This window comes from Glycine max, chromosome 18 (assembly GCF_000004515.6).
Source record: "Glycine max cultivar Williams 82 chromosome 18, Glycine_max_v4.0, whole genome shotgun sequence".
Lineage (NCBI taxonomy): Eukaryota > Viridiplantae > Streptophyta > Magnoliopsida > Fabales > Fabaceae > Glycine > Glycine max.
In genome coordinates, this window is record NC_038254.2 from 45,300,658 (window position 1) to 45,324,229 (window position 23,572).

General features: G+C 32.3%; 1 protein-coding gene across 1 annotated transcript; it reads right to left on the minus strand.

Annotated features, from left to right (window-relative positions):
* Positions 1-7,610: 7,610 nt before the first annotated feature.
* On the minus strand, positions 7,611-14,211 carry LOC100776855 (transcription factor LHW). The gene is made up of 11 exons (XM_003551451.5): positions 13,650-14,211; positions 12,864-13,363; positions 12,109-12,285; positions 11,528-11,621; positions 11,395-11,436; positions 11,116-11,175; positions 9,546-10,721; positions 9,351-9,452; positions 8,709-8,840; positions 8,485-8,610; positions 7,611-8,011 (listed from the first exon to the last, which is right to left on the minus strand). Exons 2-11 carry the CDS (start codon positions 12,959-12,961, stop codon positions 7,922-7,924), a joined length of 2,097 nt encoding a protein of 698 aa, XP_003551499.1. The 5' UTR covers positions 12,962-13,363; positions 13,650-14,211; the 3' UTR covers positions 7,611-7,921.
* Positions 14,212-23,572: the final 9,361 nt, after the last annotated feature.

The window sequence follows — 23,572 nt, forward strand, 5'->3', positions numbered from 1 at the left end:
AGAAAAATTAGACTTATGTAAAAACTTTAATATAATATAAATCTTTAAATAGATTAATAGATTAAATTAAACTTTTAAATAGATTAAATCAAGTAAAATAAAATAAAATCTATAACAAGTAATAGATCAAACTCAATCCTTACATTCTTTTACACAATTATTAACATATATTTTTTCACATATTTTTTTTCTTATCATATCATAAATCCTATCAAACTTATTGTAAATATATGAATACATGAATTTTGATGATGTCAAAGAAGAATCAAACAAGGCTGCTTCAAAGGATAAACATTGCTTCAAGATTAATACAAGATTGCTTCAACAAACAAAGCCTTGCTTCAAGATTAGTTTAAGATCAAACCTTGTCTCAAAACAAAATGATTCCAAGACATGTAAGGCTTTGGTAATCGATGACCAGACACTGTAATCGATTACCAGAAGACAAGTTAGAGAAATAGCTATTAAAAAGGGTTTTAAATTTGGATTTTGAACATGTAATCGATTATCAATTGTTTGTAATCAATTACCAGCAACGAAACTCTTGAAATTCAAATTCAAAAGTCATGATCCTTCAAAATATAATTGTGTAATCGATTACCAGAAATCTGTAATCGATTACCAGTGAAGAATTTCAGAAAAAACTTTTTGAAAAGACACATATCTTCAAACCATTTTGAAAAGGCATGAAGGGCCTATATATATGTGTGTGTCTGACTTCAAAAAGCAAGAGAGAGATATTCCAACAGAACTTCATTGCCAAATGTTTTCTCAACAACTCTTGGGCAAACACTTGCAAATATATTAAGTGTTCATCCAGGATCTTCAATTGTAATATCCTTCTCTTAAAGAGAGAATTCTTCTTCTTCTTATTCAAAGAGATTGATTAAGGGACCGAGGGTCTCTTAAGTTGTAAGGATTCCTTAACACAAGGGGAGGGTTGTCCCTGTGGTCCAGACTTTTGTAAAAGGATTTTTACAAAGAAAGTAGAAAATCTCAAGTGGGTTGCTTGAGGACTGGAAGTAGGCACGGGAAGTGGCCGAACCAGTATAAATCGAGTTTGAATTTTTCTCTTCCCTTATCTCTTTTATTTTATTGCAATTAGTTTTGTCTTGCATGTTTAAAGAACATTATTAAATTGATTGATGCTTCTTCTTCTACATTCTGAACCTATCACTTAGAAGGAGGTTTAAAAGTTTGTTAGTGAGAAATTAATTCACCCTTTCTTATGTTATTGAGGCCGCTAGTCCAACACTTATTTTTTTATAATTATTTTTTTTCTCTCTCCCTAGATGTCTAATAGTCCTAGCAAACCTATCATATTTATACATATCAAATGTTTTGAATTAGCGAGAAGAGACTAAAATTGAATAAAATTTTAAAAGTCATTTTTTAAATTAGAAAATATTTTATTTTATTTACAAATTTTAATTAAATAAAATCATTTAGCTTATTAAAAATAAGTGGAAAAATAGAAATGATAAGAAAAAGAGAAAGTAGCAAATGAGCATAAGAAGATAAAAAAATATAGCAACAAGTTGAATTGAACTAAAATATTTAAATTTGAAACAATACAACAAAATTTTTTAAATACAAAGAATATGAAATAAATTTAACGTTGGTCGCTTGAGCCTACACGATGGGGGCAAGTTTTCTTTGAATGGTCTGGGATGTGACACATGAAACATCGCTTTGGTTGACCTGGTTCTCGAATATTCATTTCAGTGTGGATACGAGAGGAGACAAGATGACCCTTAGAATTTTTTCTTGTCTGGGTCAGGGCAGAACATTGGCTTGTGACATGGTGGCCAATACGCTTTGTTGCGCAATTCTCCAAACAATCCTCTGTATACGTTGGAGACACTTTCCAACGTATACACAAGATGTATGTGGTTCATGTACTCATTGTGAGCATACTTACAAGCAGCAACAACATGAGAACAATGCATGTGCAATTTTTGGAATTTGCCACAGTCACATAACCTTTTATCTAGTCTAACTGTGAAATATTCAACAAGCCGAACCTCTCTCGGGTTTATTGTCTCCAGACCAAGAACTATGTCTCGTGTCGATCAAACTCAAGAACAGTGTGAGTGCTTGCCTTTCTCTGTGTGTCTTTGATGGGCCTTATTTAGTACTTGCTATAAACTTGGATAGATGCAACCATTGTTGTGACTTCTCTCCTTCTTTTGTTGAACAATGCATTACACCTTAGATATGTTGATTTTATTAGTGCTCCTACACTACTAGAAAATTGTGTTTCAACGACGATTATTTAATGCTTTTAACAACGATTGGCAAACCGTCTTCGAAGCTACCGTCATGGAAAGTGTTCAATTTCCACAACAATTCTTGAATTGTCTTAGTATGTTTGGTATTCGACGACAGTTTTCATCCAAAAACCATCTTAGAATCATAATATGTTAAAACGGTTTTGGGGCAAAATCGACTTAGAATGTCATAATTCTAAGATGGTTTTAGGACAACTTTACCATTTGATAGACTAATCATGTTTCCAATAGCTTGCTTCAAGGCATCAAATGACATTTTGTTGTCAAGTTGAATGATTTTTGGTGAACCGCTTACAAACATTGAACCATGTTTAGTTGTTATGATGGCGCCATCATAATACACTATCACATTGACTAATGATGAAGGGTTTAAGGTAGCAAAAAGGTTTCTGATTTAGGTGATGGACAGTCAAGATCCCACCATCATAATACACCATATTTATAATGTTTACTGACTTGTTACATACACTTAAAAAAAAAACAGTAAAGATCCCACTAGCAAAATGAACGGCCTAGATATCACCAATTGGAGCAACACACATTGAACAACCAAGATCCCATCGATAAAATCAACGGTCTAGATATCACCGATTGGAGAAATGCACGTTGAATGACCAAGATCCCACCGACAAAATCAACGGCCTAAATCCCATCGAGTGAATTATGTTACTGTTAGATTTTTTTCTATAAATACAATGCATGTATTTCCACCATATACACTAGCTCACAGACTCATTTTCTCTCGTTCTCATATATCCCCCTTTAACTTCTTCTTTACGTTAGTACCAAAGCTTAAACCATGGAATCTACATCTACTCCTCTTCTTTGGAAACAACATTTTCATAGATCTAGAGAAGTATGCAATACATTTTATTTAGTTTAATATTAATTATGTTATGATTCACAAATAATGATGTTGTTATTTTGTATTTCTGCAGGTAACAGACGATCCAATCCAATCATATGCTTAGGCTATGCCTTTTCTAGATCCCAGAATTGAATTTTTGTTGGTTCAAGCTAGGTTTTCAAATGTTTCAAAGCTCAGACAAGTTAAAATTGACGAGCTTTAGTGACTGCTTTGGTTGAAAGATGGACACCTGAGTCACACACATTTCATCTTCATGTTGGTGAGTGCATAATCACCTTGGAAGATGTTGCTCTTCAACTAGGTTTACGCATTGATGAAAAACCAGTTATTGGCCTAACATATTATGATTAGCAACAAATGTGCACAAAATATACAGGTGTTATTCCCCCAAATAATGCATTGGTGGGATTAACACTTAAACTAAAATGGTTAAAAGAAAACATGTTGACTCTCCCAGCAAAACCCACACAACAATTAGCAGTCCATTGTAGGACATACATTTTAGGGCTGATTGGTGGGGTGTTGATGCCAGACATGTCAAGGAACAAAGTTCACTTGATATATCTACCCCTGTTAGCAAATCTTGATCGGGCTGGCCGGTAGAGCTGGGGTTCAGCATGTTTAGCACATTTGTACTAAGAAATGTGTAGGATTATTTATTCCACATCCAAAAAATGGGGGGGGGGGGGTGTATAGTGTTGTTAGAGTCTTGGGCATGGTATCGCTTGTCATTCATTCAACCAAGGATCAAGCGTCAACTCTCATATCCACTTGCAACAAGGTAAAAAAAATATTTTCTCACTCAAACAAAGTTCATTTTTGGTAATGTATTTAACACTAACATATTACATTTCATTAGATGAAGCGGCAGAGGGCTACAATTTTTCATAATCTTGTGCGATGATGTGATAGGCTACAGGTCAAGATTCGATAACATGTGTAATGAAAAGGTTGAACCATTTATGTTTTGTTTTACTTATTAAAACTTCAATTACATTGTTTTTAAAATTACTAACACATTATTTTTTCAGTTCCATTGGATGCCTTACAGAGGTTTTGAGTCATTTCTACTAGAAAATGCATACAAGGATTCCAAAATATGGAGTACTTGTGTAGTTTTAATCTGTTTTCCAATGGTAGTATGGCATCAAACTAAGATGGTCATGCTCCAATTTGGACTTTGTCAAAATATTCCAAATCCACCGCATAATCTTGACAAAGTCCATCATATTGACATGAGAGGACATAGTGACACAAATTGGGTAGAGGAACATCAACGGTGGATTGCAATTTGGAAGTAAAGACGCAAATATGTGTTAATCAAGCAACCAATTCTAGGGAAGATTGAACATATGAGTTACTACATGAATTGGTACCGAGCAAATTAAAAAATTTGCCTAACACAGTTCGCAACTCATCCAAATGTTGCCACCACATCTCGTTTAGCTCCAGACATGGAAACTGAACAACATCCTCCACAACAAAGCCCACCAATTGATGTTGGCATGCATGATGAAAGACTACAACCACATGCTCAATCATATGAATTTATGTGACAACCTCATCATCATCAAGAAGATTATGGGTACAATCTGCAGTTCTTCAGTGCTAGCAGAGAAGACTTTATGAGCAACCTCATGGGTATAGATCTCCAAACATTGGAGTATGCTTATGCGTACATACAAAGTATGCCCATACCTTCATTTGCATCATTTCACCAAAGTATTGTCAACAGTTCTTCCACTAATGACTTCATCCAAGAAGAGCAACCTGTTGTACCTGATGAACAACTTGAACCTTAAGAACATGGATGAGTACGTCGACAACCAACAAGAAACAGGCAGCCTCCCAGATGTGGAATTGGTGGACACAAACGACATTAAATGTTTTCCCTTATTAATTATGTCCTATTATGATGATTATTAATATGCCCTTGTTAATTGAATGAACAATGCATTAATTGACTGAACGTTGCATTTTTTTAATACGAATTGATTGAACATTCATTTCTTTGAGACGAATTGACCAGACATTGCTTTTTCCTATACGAGTTGACCACACATTGCTTTTCCCTATACGATTTGACCTCACATTGCTTATTTTGAGATGATGTGATTGGACGATGCTTTCTACCAGACGATTTGACTAAACACTATTTTTTCCGAATTGTGGATACCAAACATAATTAATTAAGACTCAATTTAAACCGCTTACATTATCAGTGTGATCTCAGCTGTTGGTATGAGTCACGAGAGAACAATACATCATCTAATATATATAGCAGTAGAGATTTGATGCAACTCAACACCTTTGTCTAATATCCACCCTATTGCTTAAAACATGGAGAGTGCATCTGCTCTTGTGTATCGCGATGCTGACATTATTCCATCAGATGAAGGTATAATGTTTCAAAGCCTTAGTGATCCTAAAGTCATCACAATAAGTGATGACATGTTGCTTGCTACCTTAAGGAACACAATTTTTTACGCCAACGGAGGTTGTATAATTTTAATCAATCTTTTTTTACCGTCAACCAATCTATGTAGGTTATGATTGTGTTACATATGACTGTATGAAACTCAAACACGACGATGATGTAGGAATTTTTTTTTCATCTATTCAAAATTTAGTAAATTCTTTTTATGTGGTACACACAAAAAATAATGACCTTTGAATTAATCTTATTTCATAATATTATGATACATCTTTCACACCTTATTACCACCTCTCTTATTCTCTCCTACTATTACAAGTCATCGTTCCACCATCATTTCCTTTCTCTCTTTACTAAAAATTTCACGCTTTTGTACCTTCAATCTCCAAGACCTTCCTAAATTCTTCACTACAGCAAGAATCAACTATAAAAAAATCAGTTTAATTGTGAAAAAATTCAAAATAAAAAACACAAAGATGTCTTCTTCAATCTCTTCATGGGAGAAAGTAATCCAGAATTTGCTCTTTTTCCTCGGAGCCAGAGTGACTTTGTCGTGGGATTGTTGTTGTTGTCTTGGAATTCTCCGTCACTGTTGTTGCTGGCGTTGTGGTGGTGGGAAAAGAAGGTTTAGTGTCAATCTCGAGGGCGGCCTTGGGGAGGGAGTGTGGGTTTGCGATGGCGAAGGTTCCACCAGTTTTGGACGGAGTCATTGACGTTGTTGTGCTTGGCTCTGTGTGGTGGTGGTGGTTTGAGAGGGAGGGAGACTTGGTTGTAGGCGATTCTAGATTCAAGGCGATGGGGGCAGGAATTGGGTTCAGAGGCGTGATTGGGAGGTAGGGGCGACGATGGTGTTGGTGGTGGGCGTTGTTGATGTTGTTCATGCCCCATTTCAAGACATTGAGGACAAAGTTGTGCAGAGGCTGAGACTTCACCCAAGTTGGTGTCGGTGCAGTAGGTGCACCGTTGCCTGAAATCGACTTTAGTGGCAGCAAACGATGGCCGATGGCAAAGTAGCTGGGGAGAAGAAGAGGGGTGGTGGTAAGATGTAGAGGGTGCACCATAATATTATAAAATGAGATCAATTTAAAGAGTATTATTTTTTTTATATGATACACAAGAAAATTTACTTTTCCACCATAGATTATGTCATAATAATTACTCTGAAATTAAAACTTACAACTTTATAGATACTACATAACCCTTCCCTCACTAGCCTGATTCTAACCGTTAAAAGTAAATATATCATGCCTTTTGAATAAAAAATGCCTATCTCATTTAAACACTTGTGTGGCATTTTTGAAAGCTAACAATATTATTTGAAGTAAATGAGTAAAAAATGCATTAACAACTTCTCTGAAATTTTTTGAAATTACATAATTTTTTTAATATTTATAATAACCTCCTCTATAAAAGAATAATATTTTTCAAACAATTAAAAATGTTAATATATATAAAAAGGTGTAGATATAATATTTTTAAACAATTAGAAAGTTAGTATAAAACAAATTTACATGACTTTACAAAACCCCATAAGCTATCAATATTATTTTTTAAATTTTATTAATCAATACTTTTAGGACATTAGTCAAAAAATTAAAAAGAAAAAAAATATTTAATACAAGAACTACAAGAGAACGTAAAAATAATCATACACAATAAAATCTTACACATTCTAATAAAAAAATTTCTTCTTTTAGTTTCTTATCTAATAGGCAAAGGACACTAGTTAACATTTATCTTGTGATTACAAGTGATTAATATAATTTACTTTTTTTTATAACCACCACAATTAGAACCTTTGGTTCCCGGGTTAGATCCCAAGATATTTCACTTTTAGGTCCTTTAAATCGACTATGAACTAATCCTCAATCGAGAACCTAATCACACTTACAGTTTCATGCTCTTCTAAAAAATATATCATGTGAGAATCAAACAGTTATTCTCCCGCGAATTGTCAACTTAATTACACTCATATAACATACTCATAGTTTAATATCCAGCGGCGGTAAGGCTCTACTTTTCTAGCTAACACTCCCATAGTTATCTATTTAGGTCATGATGATAATGCCACACCAGAAATGAGTTCAAAGATAGCTACTGCCTGCTAGGCATATTGTTCCGCAGCCAGTAGCACCCCTAAAGTGTCCTTTTTTTGTTTACATAAATTTAGGTACTAGCTTATAATCAACACCAAAATGCAGCAAGTACACTAACGAGGGCATGAACACAATCATTTACAGCATTACACAAAAGAAGGCCCTCTTGAATATTATTGTAACTTCTTTAAATAGAAGTAGCAGTTTGAAACTGAGAACTGGCATGGTAGGGTCAGCTTTTACAAGAGACAGGGTTTCTCCTAAGCTGCAGAAGATGCAGTAAAGGACATAGAACATCCATTCTGTGAAAACCTCTTGGAACCTGTGCATTTCAAAGAAAACATACTTAAATACTTGCTATAACCAAATTTAATGCATGAATGAGGGATGCATCCCTTCCAAAAATGCCTTCAAAATAAAAGATATAAGAGTAAAATATGTTTTTAGTCCTTATAGTTTCAGTCCTTATAGTTTCGATGAAACTTGGTTTTGGTCCCTAGACTTTAATTTCATCAGTTTGGTAGCTAAACTCTACAAAAACGGTGATTTTCGTCCCTCTTCATGCCAAAAACATCAGTGAGGAGGGACATAAATCATTACTTTTCTAAAATTCTAGAACCAAAATTGATTAAAGTACAAGATTAATACCATTTTTTTTGAAGGGACGGGAACTAAACATATTTTATCCAAGATATAAAGAGGATCATTTTCCAAAAGTATGTTTAGCACTAAAAAATACATTTAGAATGATTATCCAAACATGCACTTAGGAACAAATTAGTTATATTTCGCTACCTCAACAATGAAACAAGCCCAACTGTTGCTGGAACAGTTTTCCAAGATCCCTTTCAAGATGGTGACATCCAGCTTCCGGATCACCTGAGCAATCTCCAAGAAGAGTCCATGCTCGTTGCATATCATCTATTACAAAAGTGGCAAGTAGTTCAATAAATGAAATTTTGTATGATTTTATTAATTTTATTTTGCGAGTCAAGTAGCATGGAGAAGAAATAGCATACCTCTATGAGCATGTGCCCTGAGCATTCCAGATCTTCTATGACTATAGGCCAAGATACTTCACTTTCAAAGTCAAATGCACAGCTCCTTCCTGGGTGGCTAGCATTGACTTTCTGTCTTTTGCACTCGGGAACCTAGGCACCAACTTGACAATGTTAAGCTTAATCAAGCAGTTGTAACAGATTTTGGGTGCATTATTTTGGATAAACAGCTTAAGTATTAAGTGTTTGTCTTTGTATAACTTGTTTCTATAATTGAAGAGGAAATAGGGTTAAACTGTTTTTAATAAAGTTATTTCTATAGCTATCCTAAAGATCTTATTAAAATAAGTTGAAAAATATTTATGAACATATTATGAGCTGCTTTCTTAAAGCTCTTCCAACTCTTTATGCAAGTGTTTATGTCATAAAATGTGTTGTAAATAAGCTCTTCCAAATAAACTTTCATGCATTTTTCCTTTGCATTTCCTTTTCTTGTTGTATGTTACCCATTATGCCTTGGCTTAAAGGATAAATTGAAGCTTTTGTGCACAACGGATTGCAATTAGCAAACCTAAAGTTATTTTAGATGACCAACAAAAACAAGTTTCCCAGTCTCGGAGATAACATTTGCTTTTAATTTTTCAGAAATATAGTGAGCCTTACCGCCCGATTAGCAATTCGTTTCAGTTTCTCAGCCTGGCTTGTTATCTTTCTCAAGTACAGCATGTGCTTTATGGTACGTTCCAAGAGGTTGTCAATACTACACTGCATATCATAAGGCCAAAGTTAAAATTTTTTCACAAAGTACAAAAAGGGAAATCAAACAATTAGCTTTTGTCCTGAAACATAAATTCTTACCCTACCACCTTCTGGGACAAGTTCTCTCAACTCCTTCATCCTGTCCATGATCAGCTGTCTATCTCTTGGCCTTGACTTTTGGTTGTTACCAACTCTTGTTCTTTTCTTGCTTGAGCTAGAGAGCTTTGGTCCACCAATAGGCTGCATATGACTATTAGCCTTTTCCTGTTGTGCCTCGTCAATCAATAAGCTTGCATTTCCATCAAAAGATGATGTAAAATGGTTAGAAAATTCATCTTTTCCCTTGACCATGATTGCAGGCATAAGATCATTTTTCACATCTGAACTATCCACAATCAAAGTGCTTTCTTCTGAATAATTTTCTGGCTGAATGGAACTGGTAAACTCTGTTGGCATGGTTGTAAGAGACCTAACACTGTTGGATATACTTGAAGTATCAGCAGCAGCACCACAAAAATTGCCAACAACAGCATCTAAAAGATATTCCAGATCAACATCTTTGGGAAACTCCAAACCTTTAATATGATCATGCTCTTTTTTGTTGATTACAAGAGTTGAGTTACTGTATGTTTCCTCAACAGAGATACATTTTGACATAAATTTGCCTGTCTCTCCATATGAAACTGATCCAAGTGCTTTGCGGAATTCAGACTCTGAGGGAAAAGCGAAGTCATTCACATTCTTAGCATCATGGCCAGTTTCAATGCCTCCAAGTTGTTTCTGTGTTGTATTTATAACCGAGGAAGAGTCTAATCCATTTGACATCTCTCTAAATACTCCAACATTGTTGAGCAAGTGAGACCAGGACCATATCTCTTCCATATGATTAGGTTTTGTCTCCACCTTACCGATATGTCTTGGCATCTCAGTTGATGAGGAACCTATCTCATTTTCATTTTCTCTTTTCAGAGATTCTAGTAAATTTTCTCTAGAAAAGAAACAGTCATCCTGAATAAATGATAGCATAGTCGGGTTCAACCTTGAACCATTTGAATTGAGGGCAGCAGGACTAGTTGAAACTTCACTTTTCAATATACTTTTTGTAACAGAAGATGATGATTCATCCAAACTGCCCATCAAATTATGCATTAGGTCTGAGAATGACACATCTTGACAATCAGTTCCCAAATTTAAAGGGGTAATATCTGCTTCCAGATAATGAGTGGAATAGAATTTCTCCTTGATATTGGTAACAAATTCCTTGTCTTCAGCAACCTAAAATGTTGACAGGACAAGAAAGCATTATGTAATCATATTAAGCATAAAGCAAAGATTTTCCTCCAAAATACACATGATCTCACAAGTCCTTAACAACAATTGCACCAATTAGCACACTGATAAGAAAACCAATTTTTGTGCCTAAACCTGTAAGGTATGTGAAAACTGAAAAAAAAAGAAAAAAGAAAAATAAATGAGCTGTAGCAGGTATGCAAAATGCTAATAGATTGGGAGTAATAGACCAAAATTTACGACTATAGGGAACAAAATTGCCAGAATTCGTGGCACAGGATTAATAGATATGCATGCATCAGGATATAAGTATATAACTTCAATCTGTAAAAGCTACAGCCTGTCTGGGTCAGGATCCAAACATAAAATATATACATACCGCTTCAAATGAACCGAATTGCAAAACCCCTTGTGGAAGCACTGGTACAAGCACAATAGTCTGAAATAAATTCAAATTATCAACTTAACATTAACTTGAATTGCACTCATTAATTGTGGAAATAATATGTAAGGCAAGTCTTAATATAAAATGATTAGTCACTAACACACTGATAAGTCCACATGCTAAATGCCTTGTAATATATCCAGAAATTAGAAATTGAAATCAGATCATACTTATAGTACAAACTAAATAATATATAAAGGCAAGACATAATACCTTGATGCCACATGCAAATTGAAGCAGCCACTCATCAGGACACTGGAGAAGGAAAAGATAGCAGTTATTAAATATTTCAAAGCAGTGAGCTTAATTTTACTCCTAAGTGGAAATTGAATGCATAGAATCTCACCTCAGTGATTAAATCTGTGTCAAATTTACTGGTGAGAATATCCTCATATGAAACCCAACAATGATCCCTGGCGAGAGCTATTTTGCCAACAACCCTGAACAAATGATATTAAGTAAGCTTATTGAATTTGAATCACCTTTATAGATCATAATACAAATATTTTTCTTGTTCACAAGAATACTATAATTAATTTAGATTTAGCACCCTATCTTTCCTCTAAGAGGACACAAAAACGTGCTACTTTATGACATCTTGCATACAATAAAGTAATACAGATAGCAGAATGACTAGATCATATGCTTTCCTGGCCTCATTCTAGAAACATGCATTTGGAATTTCTCAAATATAAAACATTATATTTCAGTTTTCAACTACAAACGAAAATAAGTTCATTTCTCTACTTTAACAGCTCACTCCATTAGAATCCTCTCATTTTTACTTAGCAGAGTTGTCAGAAGAAGACAAGGATAAAGTTAGAAAATGTACTTAATATTTTTAGTTTTCTAAAGTCAATTGTTTTGATCAGATGGAGTAATTTGCAACAACTTTAGATATAAAAACAATAAAACTGAAGTTATTACCCTTCTCCCAAACTGTATTTGCGATGAGACATTTCAATCAAGAGTAATCGAGCCGAATAATCAGAATTTTCACCGCTTGAAGAATATAACTCATCTGGGGATTTGAAACTGAGGTCACCCCACATACTTTCCTTAACCTCATCTCTTTTCTGGTAACCATTTTCCCAGGTCAACGTCCTAAAACAAATAGATTTGTGTCATATATGCTAGATCTTTAATTCTAAAGAGCAAACATAATTTCATTCAACATACTAATAAGCCTATTACTAGTAATAAGTAACACACTAGATGGGATGGTTGACATTGATTTTATTTATTATCTTAATAACAACAGTTCATTGTTTGCTAGAATGGTCACTGAGTAATGGGATTAATTTCCAATTTGATCAAAGGGATTTTGACCTTGAGGTTCTAGATTGTGTTTCTCAACAAACAATTGAGTAGGTGAAAAGAAGCTTTGATATCATATTACCTCTGGTTATATTTATAGGAACCTTTTCAGAAGTTTATTTTGATCTTTTCTATAAGACACGACAGGTATAGTATTCTATATATAAGATAAAAAGAAGCTTGTAGACAAATTTCAGCTGATAATCCAATTAATCCGCATCCCTTTTAAAGAACTGCAACGCAGATATATAGAAGCAACAATATAATTAAACTATCAAAGTGAACAGGAGTCATCATTTTAAATGGTTAAGTATATCATTCTCTCAATTAGAAAACTATTAACAACTACTAGCCAAAGAACTTACATAGGAAAATGTTGGTCAAGCTTCCAAAAACCAGCATATTTCCATTGTGTGTGATCACAAAAGCCCTTCAACAAATGCATTATAGAAGTGGCATCCATCTTTCTGTTCTACTTTCCAGGACTACGCAAAACAAAGAAGAAAAACAAAAGAAAAACCCAATAGCAACTTCAAACACACGCCTAGCTTCCTCTGTATGAACCTCTCCCTGCTTGTTTAATTCTCAAACCCGCTCTTCTTTTGATCGGTGGCCCTGTTGCACATAGGAGCATGAAAACAGTCATTGCTTGGCTCCTCCAACACAAGACTATGAGAGAGTATGTGTTTAGAGCCGTGCTGTCACAATCAATGATGACCAGAAGTGCTCACTATTTCCATTTTTTGTGCCATTTTGAAGCAACTTGCAGACAAACTCCAACAAAGTGATTTTAGAAGAAAAACCCCAAAGGTCTAAACTATGAATTAAGCCTTAAAAAACAGCTCAGCATAGAAGAACACACATCCTGCAAAACCAAAACACAACATTTGTCAAACAAATTTGACCAAAAAGTCTATTTGATTACTTGAAAATTTCTGCCAAGAAAATAACAAGTCAACTCTATAAAATGAAGAACCAAATCCCACAATATTACACTTTGCTCATTCAGAAATTCAGAATAAAAGAACCAACCCAAAAATCAAAATCCTATTTTTCTCGCTGATTCATTTTTTCAGCAACCAAAGGTCATCATCATTCATCACATTTGAAGCAATAACTGACAAAACAAAGCCTATGCTTATGATGCTTACCACTCTTGTACTGTTGACTGTGGAATCAAAGAATTTCACCATACACAAATTCATTACACTCCATGAGAAAGAAGCCAAGTGAAACTCCCCCACACACTTAAAAAGAAGAGATTTTGATGGATAATCAATAACCCCAGAAGGTAGAAAAAGTGGGGAAAAAAAGAGAGGGGTGGCACTTTGTTTTTTGCACTAAAAAAAAGTCCACACAAACCCACAAAGCTTTGGTTTTTCTATTCTACTATTATACATGCCAACAGCAACAGCAACACCAGCACAACCCTTTATATAAAAATTACGGTCATTGGCATTCTCTTTCATCTTGCGGACTTGAAAGTGATTCAAAGGTGGATTTCATAAAATGGGGGTGGAGAAAGTGGAATGAGGGCCCCACAGACAGGGACACTGACAGTGACAGAAGCTGCTGATGATTCTACTGCACTTTGGAGCGCGTGGGAAAAGGAATTTCCACTTTCTAATGACATTAACAGTAACAGTAACAGAGACAAGTTCTGTTTTCTTGTTGAATCTTCTCCTCGGGATTCTCTCTTCATTGCAAAAACTCATTATTGCACATTGCCCAAGGAAGCAAAACTCGTATAAAAATTGTTACCACGACAAAACAACAAATATGAAAAACAAGAAAATTATGCAAAATTATCCAATAATATTATAGTATTTAAGTTAAAATATATTTTTTTCTCATAAATATGAAAAATATCTAAAATTTTATTTTTGTAAATTTTTTAATACTTTTCATTCTCACAAAATTGAAATATATTTTTTTTACCTGAACTTAAGTTGGATAAATTTAAATATACAATAATAACTTTTTATATTTATTATATATATAATCGATGTAAATGTGATGAGTTTATATTATTTATGCATAGAATTGAATGTAAAATTTCACATTTTTAAACTAGTTGCACATATAAGTAATGCAAAAAAAAAAAAAATCATGCACTTAGGTTTGAAATCTTGTTTTAAATAAAAAAAATAACACATTTTAATTTTGTGAAGACGAAAAACCTATTGAAAATTTTACAAAAATAAATTTCAAACATCCATATTTATGGGGATGAAAAATATATTTTATGGTAGTGTTTATTGTTTTTTTATATTGTTATTGGTAACGAAATATTTACTAACTTTGTTGATGACTAATTTCGATGGTAAATCTAGTTGGTCACCTTTAGTTAGATTTTTTTTTCCTGCCAATCATGTTTTTTTCATTCAAAAAATTCAAATTTGAGACCTTCATTAATGAAATCGAGTCTAACACCAATTGGACCAATGACTTGTTGGTAATATTCATTGCTTTAGGTAGTATTTGATTTAATTCCACTTAGGTACATTTAAGTATAAAGTTTTAAAAATTAGTGAGTCTCACATTTTTACACTTTATTTTAATTCAAATATATATATATTTTTTTTTTACTTTCACACCTCTTTCATTCCTTTAAACCAAATAGTACATTATAAAATGTTACTACTCAAGCAATTGAGGTTAAATATGTCCCTACATCTTACATAGGTGTTTTCATTTGCGATTGCGATGAAAGTTTCAACTAAAAGTTGAAGATGCAATGAAGGCAGTTGAAAGTCATTTACCTCCGTCGTTCATTTGCATAGAAAGTGTCCTTGGAAATTGTAAATAGTGTGTGGTAGGATCCACTTATTTTACTTTTAGTTCAAAACTAAGATGAAAGAGGAGTGAAAGTGTATAATTTTTCCTTATTTTCGAAACTACTCTCAACACTATTAAACAAGTGGCCTCAATAACTTAAGAGGGGGGTGAATTAAGTTTAAAAAATTTCCCCTAACAAATTTTAATTCTCTCTTTAAAAAAGAATATGCAAACTTAATAGAAAAGAAGTAAAGAACAATTTACTTGAAATTTCTTTAAATATGCAAAGTAAAATTAAAATGCAATAAATTAAAGGAGTTTAGGGAAGAGAGAATTGCAAACTCAGTTTTATACTGGTTCGATCACGCCCTATGCCTACGTCCAGTCCTTAAGTAATCAACTTGAGATTTTCACTAACTTTATAAATCCCTTTACAACTTCTGAACCACCTAAGGATATCCTTCCTTGTGTTCAAAGAACTTTACAAATCAAGAGACTCATTGTCTCTTTATTAACAATAGTTTGCTTTGAAGTACAGAAGAATATTTGTCTCTCTTTAAGAGAAGAATGATACAAGTTGAAGACTTATAAGAATCCTTAATGATTTTGCAAGTGTTTGGCCAAAGATTTTCTTATGAGAGGATAGGACAATGAATGTTCTGAAAAACTCTAAAGAATTTTGAGTACAAGTCACATATTTATAGGCCTTTGGTGGCCTTTCAAAAAACATGTGAAGAGTTGTGACTTTTCAGAGTTATTTTCAGAATTTCCTCACTGGTAATCAATTACAGATATGTGGTAATCGATTACACATTTATTTTGTGAAGTTATAACTCTTCAATTTGAATTTCAAAACTTTTCGTGTTTGGTAATCGATTACACAATAGTTGTAATCGATTACATATTTTAAAATTCAAATTCAAATCTTTCTGAAATATGTTAAAAACTATTCTTGCTTCTATCTGGTAATCGATTACCAGAGAGAAAACACATATTTTTCAAAATGAAGTACTTACTTAAAAAACTTTGTAAGATATTTTGAAAGCTATAACTTTTAAGGCCAAACCTTTGCAACCTCTTTAAGAGATTCTTTTAACATATAAAGGACTAATTGTTAATCATTTCTCTTGATTTCTTGATCTTGAGTTGAATCAACGTTGAATAGCTTTAATCTTTTGACATCATCAAAATCTTCATACAACATATGCATCTACAAACACTTCGTGGGCCTTGTGATCATCCCAACTTTAATCTTTTATAACTTTTCCTCTACTTGAAAACATATTTGATTATGAGCAGTAGAAATTCCATTTATGAGGAAAGGACCATGAGCATAATCGATTTAGTTTTGAACACATTCGATTTTGTTTACATATTCAATTTTCTTTCGAGGGCAAAATGGTTTATGCTGTTGCCAAATTCAAGGGCACCTTGTTTTTAAAGGATCTCTTGTGTCAAATTCAAGGTCATATTCAATTACAGTGTCATCTCGGACATTTTTAGGGTCCAGAGCCAAAACTAAAAAAGAGATCCCTAAACAATGAAAATTTATTTCATAAATAATTTATCAACAAAAAAATTTCATGAATTTATAAATTTAACCATAAAAAAATAATACACAAAACTCTTATATATTAAAAAGTTCACCAAAATGAAGTTAATAATTTTTTTTTCAAATTTTTTAAAAGTTGTGGGGGCCCTCAAAATGGGGGTCCTAACCGTCAATCACCTTGCGCATGTGTCTGAGATGGTACTATTCAATTATGCTTTTGCCAAAATTGATTATGCACTTTCCTTTTTTAATAACAAAACACGCATATAATAGCAATGGTTAAAAAAAGGTTTTTCTTCCATAAAAAAATTACAAACACATGGGTAAAATTAGAATTGTAAAAATACCATTTATTTTATTTTTATTTTATTACCTACTAAATCACTTTAATTCAAATCTTTTATTTCCTTTTCATCCTTCACACTCTCATTCTTTTTCTTTTCTACAGCCCGAACACAAGCATAAGGTAATCTTCTAAACTTAACAATAAATAAAAATAATTATTTTTTATTTTAATTTTAAAAAAATTAGTTATTATTATTTAATTTATTAAGTATACTTCTTTTGCCCCAAATAACTAATGTTTAAGGTTTTTTTAGTCAAATTAAGAAAAGTAAGTATTCGAAGAAAAATTATAGTAAATCATCATAATGCCACAAAATTATAGGGTATTGTATGACCCCAGGGCGGACCCAAGTATAAAAGTTAAGGAGAGGAAGGGGGTGAATACAACTTAATGAATTTGTGATAAAAATCTACACTAACTATATTTTATTTATTAAAAAAGTCCAATTAATCATGTCATAAAACTTTATTAAAAAAATTCCAACAAATGTTTGGTACAATTTGATATTTAGTTTACTTTTCCAAATTTTATATGATGGCATTTAGATTATAAATTCAAAGCTAGTCTCATACACTTAAGTTAGAAACATGTTAGAGTCTCACAAACAATTATAAGAAGAATAAATATGAGATGATCGAAAAAAAAAACATATATGAAGAATAGTAAACAAAGAGAGTGTGACTGTTTGTATGTCTTAAGAGATTCAAGTTAATTATCAATTCCTTATATAGTGTATGTAAGAGTATCCTATAGACAAAGGTTAACAGCCCTATAATTAATTGCAGTGACAAACAATTAAGAGAGAGAAGTATTAATAACAAGGATAATTTTGAAAAAAAAATGAGAACAAATTTATCGTTTTCTATTAAATTAACAAATTTCCATGATCATGATAAATTAGGTAATTGAGTCTTATAAATAGAAAGGCTTAAATGCAATTGTGATCCCTCTATTTTTCAAAATCCATAATTTTGATCATCATATTTTAAAATAGAGACATTTAGTCATCCTATTTTTTTTAAATCTGCAATTTTAGCCATCTATTTTAAAATAGAGACACTTAGTCCCTTACTTGTATAAAATCTACAATTTGGGTCCTTCGCTGAAACTGAAGGCATTTGCTATAAGAGATTAACATTGACAATGATGTAGATTAAACTAATTATCTTGTGACACATCAGTAAATTTGGGCCACATCAAATTAATTTCTTACCGATCAAAGCTTTTTTAATTTGATGAAAGAACCAAAATTGCGGATTTTATAAAACTGAAAGACTAATGTCTCTATTTTAAAATAGGGAGACTAAGATTACAAGATTTAAAAAATAGGAGGATTAAATATCTCTATTTTAAAATAGAGGGACCAAAGTTGCATATTTTTAAAAATAGGAAGATCAAAATTACATTTTAAGCCAAATAAAAATAAAGGTAACATTATTTCTATATTCAAACTCTCAAATGAAAATATTTTTTTAATATTAATTTTATATATTATATATATTAAAAAATAGGGGGGCCAAGGCCCCCAACCATGTGTGTAGGTTTGCCCCTCTATGATACAAGTTGTTGTTGTTGAATAGTTGTTAAACACATGAATCATGTATCTCTAAGTCGAATCAACTTGGTCACGTTCAACTACTTTTGCCATGGAACAAAACATATCCACCATATCTTGATTACTCATTCAAATGGTTGGCAATGACTTCCGTGCTTTTTAGCACTTGAACATCACTTGCACAACAGATCAAATCATTGAAGAGCAAGGAAGAAAAAGTGAACACATTTCTAGACTTTCTACCACTAGAAGAATTATTTTCCATTCTTTCTAAGATGTTCACAAGTAATGAAATTAAACCACTTTATTATAGTTGTTACAGTAATAAGCAGGAGTAAAAGTCCTAGTTCCTTGCCACTATTAAATATTGGAACTATGGGATTCAACACATATGGGATTGTAACCCCAACTGCATGAAACATAGTAGCATAACAATTTCATTGTAATTGTTGTTTACTAATACAAATATCATCCTGTACAAGTTTTCCAATAACTTTTTTTATCTATTCTCAATGAACGTTGTTATCTTTCCGTATTATTTACCCAACTCAAAATAAAGGAGTAAGCTAGTTCAAGAGGGTGAGTGGCATTAATGGGGCTAGTTAAAGATCACAATCCGAGAGCATCCAAGGATTGACAAAGCTCGATTTTCTATATTAAAATCGATTACGCCTTGTCTAGAGAAAAGTTCAGCAAACAATTCATGGAGAATGAAAAAAGGTATCTAATTTTCTAGCAATATCAGATCTCTTAATACCTCTTCCATTTTCTCCCCTTCATCTTTCAGGTCGGGACAGTCCATGACAGATGGCAGTCTTGAATTCCATGATTGCTTTCCTAACAAAGCAAAATTAAAGGGGTACAAAATACTAAAGCTCATTCCACCATTAATATTTTTTGTACATAACTTGTTCCAACTAATGTATTTCCTTTTGTTGTGTTCTTCCACTCCCTCACCAAAATGATTTCATCTTTCATTATAGCTCATCACCAGGAACAGCCCCGACCCTAAGGGTGGGTTAGAGGGGCTATCACCCCAAGTCCTTAGCGGAGAAGGGCCCAAAAAAATTGTATGCTCTGGTTTTATAAAAAAAATTAATATGTTTTTTTTACATAATTAATATAATGTTAATCTCTTCAACTTCTCTAATTTAATTACTAATTTGTTGATTCCAAATTTCAAGTTTCCAACAATTTGAGCATTTAATTTTTTTAAAGCATTAAAGAACTTCCACAATTTCTATGATTGTGGCAACAAAATTAATTTTTTCACCTTAAACAAGAAGATATTGAGAATGATTTTATCATACACTCAAACCAAACCACCAAATACTGATAATCTAATATAGCTGGAATAGCGGAGTGACTTTTTAGTCAAGAGAAATTTCTTTCTTTTATAAAAAAATTGATAGCATTTGTAAGTAATTAAATTAAATATGTTGTATGAAGATGAATAGAGGACGTGGCTCATGGGCTCAATGGCTGGTAGCAAAAAGGAAAATAATGAATTGATCATCTATCATCACCTATTACTTTAAGCCTTCAACTATTACTTTAGTTTTTTTTATAGATAAAAATAAAACTATTACTTTAGCTAAATCTAGAGTGAAACAATGATTGTTTCAATTATTTATATTTTTTTTCTAGAAAGTTAAGCAATGGTGGGATAAGAGGTAGAAAATGGTTGGTTTATTCCAAACATCTTGACAAAGTATATTGTTTTTGTTGCAAATTGTTCAAAGATAATAACAAGAGTTTGTTAGCAAATGAGGGCACAAGAGATTGAAAGCATATTAGCAAAGCACTTAGGCAACATCAGAATAGTGTTGAGCATATGACTAACATGAATACTTGGAATGAAATAAGAGCAAGATTAGATAAAAATCAGATAATTGATAAGAACTTGCAACAAGAGGTTATGAAAAAGAGAGAACGCTAGAGACAAGTTTTACTTAGGATATTTTTAACTGTGAGATGTCTTGTCAAACATAATTTTTATTTTCATGAGTTCAATGAAAAATTATATCAAGATAACAATGGTAATTTTTTGGGCTTGATTGAAATGATTGCGAAATTTGATTTGAACGTGCAAGATCATGTTAGACACATTCACAATCATAAAATTCATTATCATTATCTTGCGCATAAAATTCAAAATGAGATGATTTCTCTTTTGGGCCATAGTGTTAAAAGTTCCTTCATAAAGATCACTAAAAAGGCAAAATATTTTTTTATAATTCTTGATTGTACCCCTGATGTGAGTCATCAAGAATAAATTACTCTAATAGTACGGTGTATAAATATGTCAAATAATAAAATAAAATTTGAGAAGTATTTTTTAAAATTTTTAAAAGTTGATGAGACATCTGAATTGAGACTTTTCAATGAATTACAAAATGTGTTGAAGTCTTTTGATCTTAATGTTAATGACGTGAGGGGTCAAGGCTACAATAATGGTTATAATATGAAAGGAAAACACCAAGGAGTTCAAAAGCGATTTCATGAATTAAACCCAAAAGCATTATATATGTCTTGTGCTTGTCATAGTCTTAATCTTACTCTTAGTGATATGGTGCATTCTTGTGTTAAAGTTGTTTCCTTTTTTGGAGTTGTTCAACGCATATATTCATTGTTTTCTAGTTTTCCAAAAAGATGAAAAATTTTGCTTGATATTGTTCCTGGTTAATTGTGAAATATTTGTCTAATACTCGTTGGGAAAGTTGAATTAAAAGCATTAAAGCTATTAGGTTTCAAGGTCCCTAAATAAGATTGGCTTTGCTAGAATTACATAAATCTTGTGATGATGCCAAGTCAAAAAGTGAAGCAGAGAGTCTGGTTAATGCACTTGAAAATTTTGAATTTTTGCTTGGTTTGGTTATTTGGTATGACATCTTATTTTCCATTAATATGGTGAGCAAGAAATTATAATCTAAGTCTATGTGTGTTGACACTATCATAAAACAATTAGAAGGTGTATTATTATTATTTGAGAAGTATAGAAATGAAGGTTTTGCATCTAGTATAGGTGTTGCTAAAAGTATTGCACTTGGTATAGATGTAGAACCTATTTTTCAAAAAAAACTGTCATGTTTTTAGGAAAAAATAATTTGATGAAAGTAATGAGGATGGAGTAATTTTCTTAGTCGAGTGATGAGTTGTTTAGAGTCAATAATTACTTTTTAATTGTTAGGGTCATGGCAATTACCTCTATAAAGAACACATTTGAGCAATTAAAGACATTTGAAAGTATTTTTGGAACATGTTGTACTAATTTTCATCTTTCATTTTCTCATGATAATTTATTGGATGTTGATTTGGATGATTTTTTCTCTGAGTTGAAAGTGTTGTAAATGACTTTGCTTGATGACTTATATTCTTGAGTTCATCAAAACTATAGATTGATATCTAAATGTTTTAGTTGCTTGTAGAATTGTATTAACAGTGTCAATGACTCTACCATCAGTTAAATTTTTTTTTCAAAGTTAAAATTAATAAAAACTTATTTAAGGCCATTGATGTCACAAGAAAGTTTGTCTGACCTAGCAGTTTTATCTATTGAAAAAGATATGTTGGAAAACATTGATGTTGGTGTTATCATTAACGATTTTGCATCTTGAAATGCTTGAAGAAATCACTTTTTATGAGTTTTGTGTATTTTATTTTGTAGGTGATAAGTGAGGAGAAAATTTTACGAGTGGAGAAAATATTTTCTAGATGATAAAGATAACATTAAAGTAGATTGGAGAAAAAAAGGTAATACATATTTTAATTTGTTAAAATTATGGTATTTAATGTAATCAGACATTATTTTTTAATAAAATTATGTGTTTAAATTTTTTAAAAAGAATATTTAATTTTTTAAATATTTATATATAAAGGACCCATATCTATTGTTTTGCCTTGAGCCCCTAAAATGTCAAGACCAGCCTTAACCAAGATTGGACAAAATCTAATACATCCTCATGCAATATGTAGGCACAACTTGCACTGTTGATATCAAGAGTATCTCTCTTCCAGCCATTGAAATAATTTTCCCTCTCCAAGATTTTTTTCCCAAACTTTTTCCTTAATATAATTAAAGCAATTGAATGACTCACTTTGTTGGAAAAATGATAGTTAAGAACTGCATAAAAAGTTCGAATAACAGTGAAAAGAGTTATCTATGAGCAACAAAGTTGTAACCACACCTTATAAACTTGGGAAGACGGGAAAACCATTATGAGATTTCCTTCACATAATGCAACAACATTACAGGTTATTGTATGACATAATTTGTTGTTGTTGTTGAATAGTTGTTAAAGGCATAATCATATATTTGTAAGTTGAACCAACTAGGTCACGGTCAACACTTCTTGCCATGAAACGACAAAGATTTACTATATATTGATTACTCATATTCAAATGATCGACAATGACTTTCTTGCTTTTAAGCAATTGAACATCACTTACACAACAGATTAAATCGTTGAAGAGTAAGGCAGAAAAAAACAAACATGTATCTATACTTTCCATCGCCAGAAGAATTCATTTTCCATTCTTTCTATGGTGTTCCAAGGCGATGAAATTCAGCCACTTTGTTACCGTTGTTCCAGTAATAACTAGGAGTGGAAATCATAGTCCCTTACCACTATTAAATATAGGAACTACTAGATTCATCACATATTGGATTGTAAGCCTAATGGCATGGAGCATAGTATCACAATGATTCGACTATAATTGTTATTTACTAATACTAATATTGTCCTGCACTACTTTTCTAATAATTTCTTTCAACTATTTTCAAAGAATGTTGGTTTTAATGAAGCTGAGAATGAAGGAGTAAGCTAGTTCAAGAAAGATAGTT

Excerpts from the sequence above, each read along its gene's own strand:
- LOC100776855 (XM_003551451.5), bottom strand. The coding sequence starts at position 12,961 with ATGGATGCCACTTCTATAATGCATTTGTTGAAGGGCTTTTGTGATCAC. Across the intron at positions 12,286-12,863 it reads CTTGACCAACATTTTCCTAT|GACGTTGACCTGGGAAAATG; the intron begins GTAAGTTCTTTG and ends TATTTGTTTTAG. Across the intron at positions 8,611-8,708 it reads CAGGGCACATGCTCATAGAG|ATGATATGCAACGAGCATGG; the intron begins GTATGCTATTTC and ends CTTTTGTAATAG.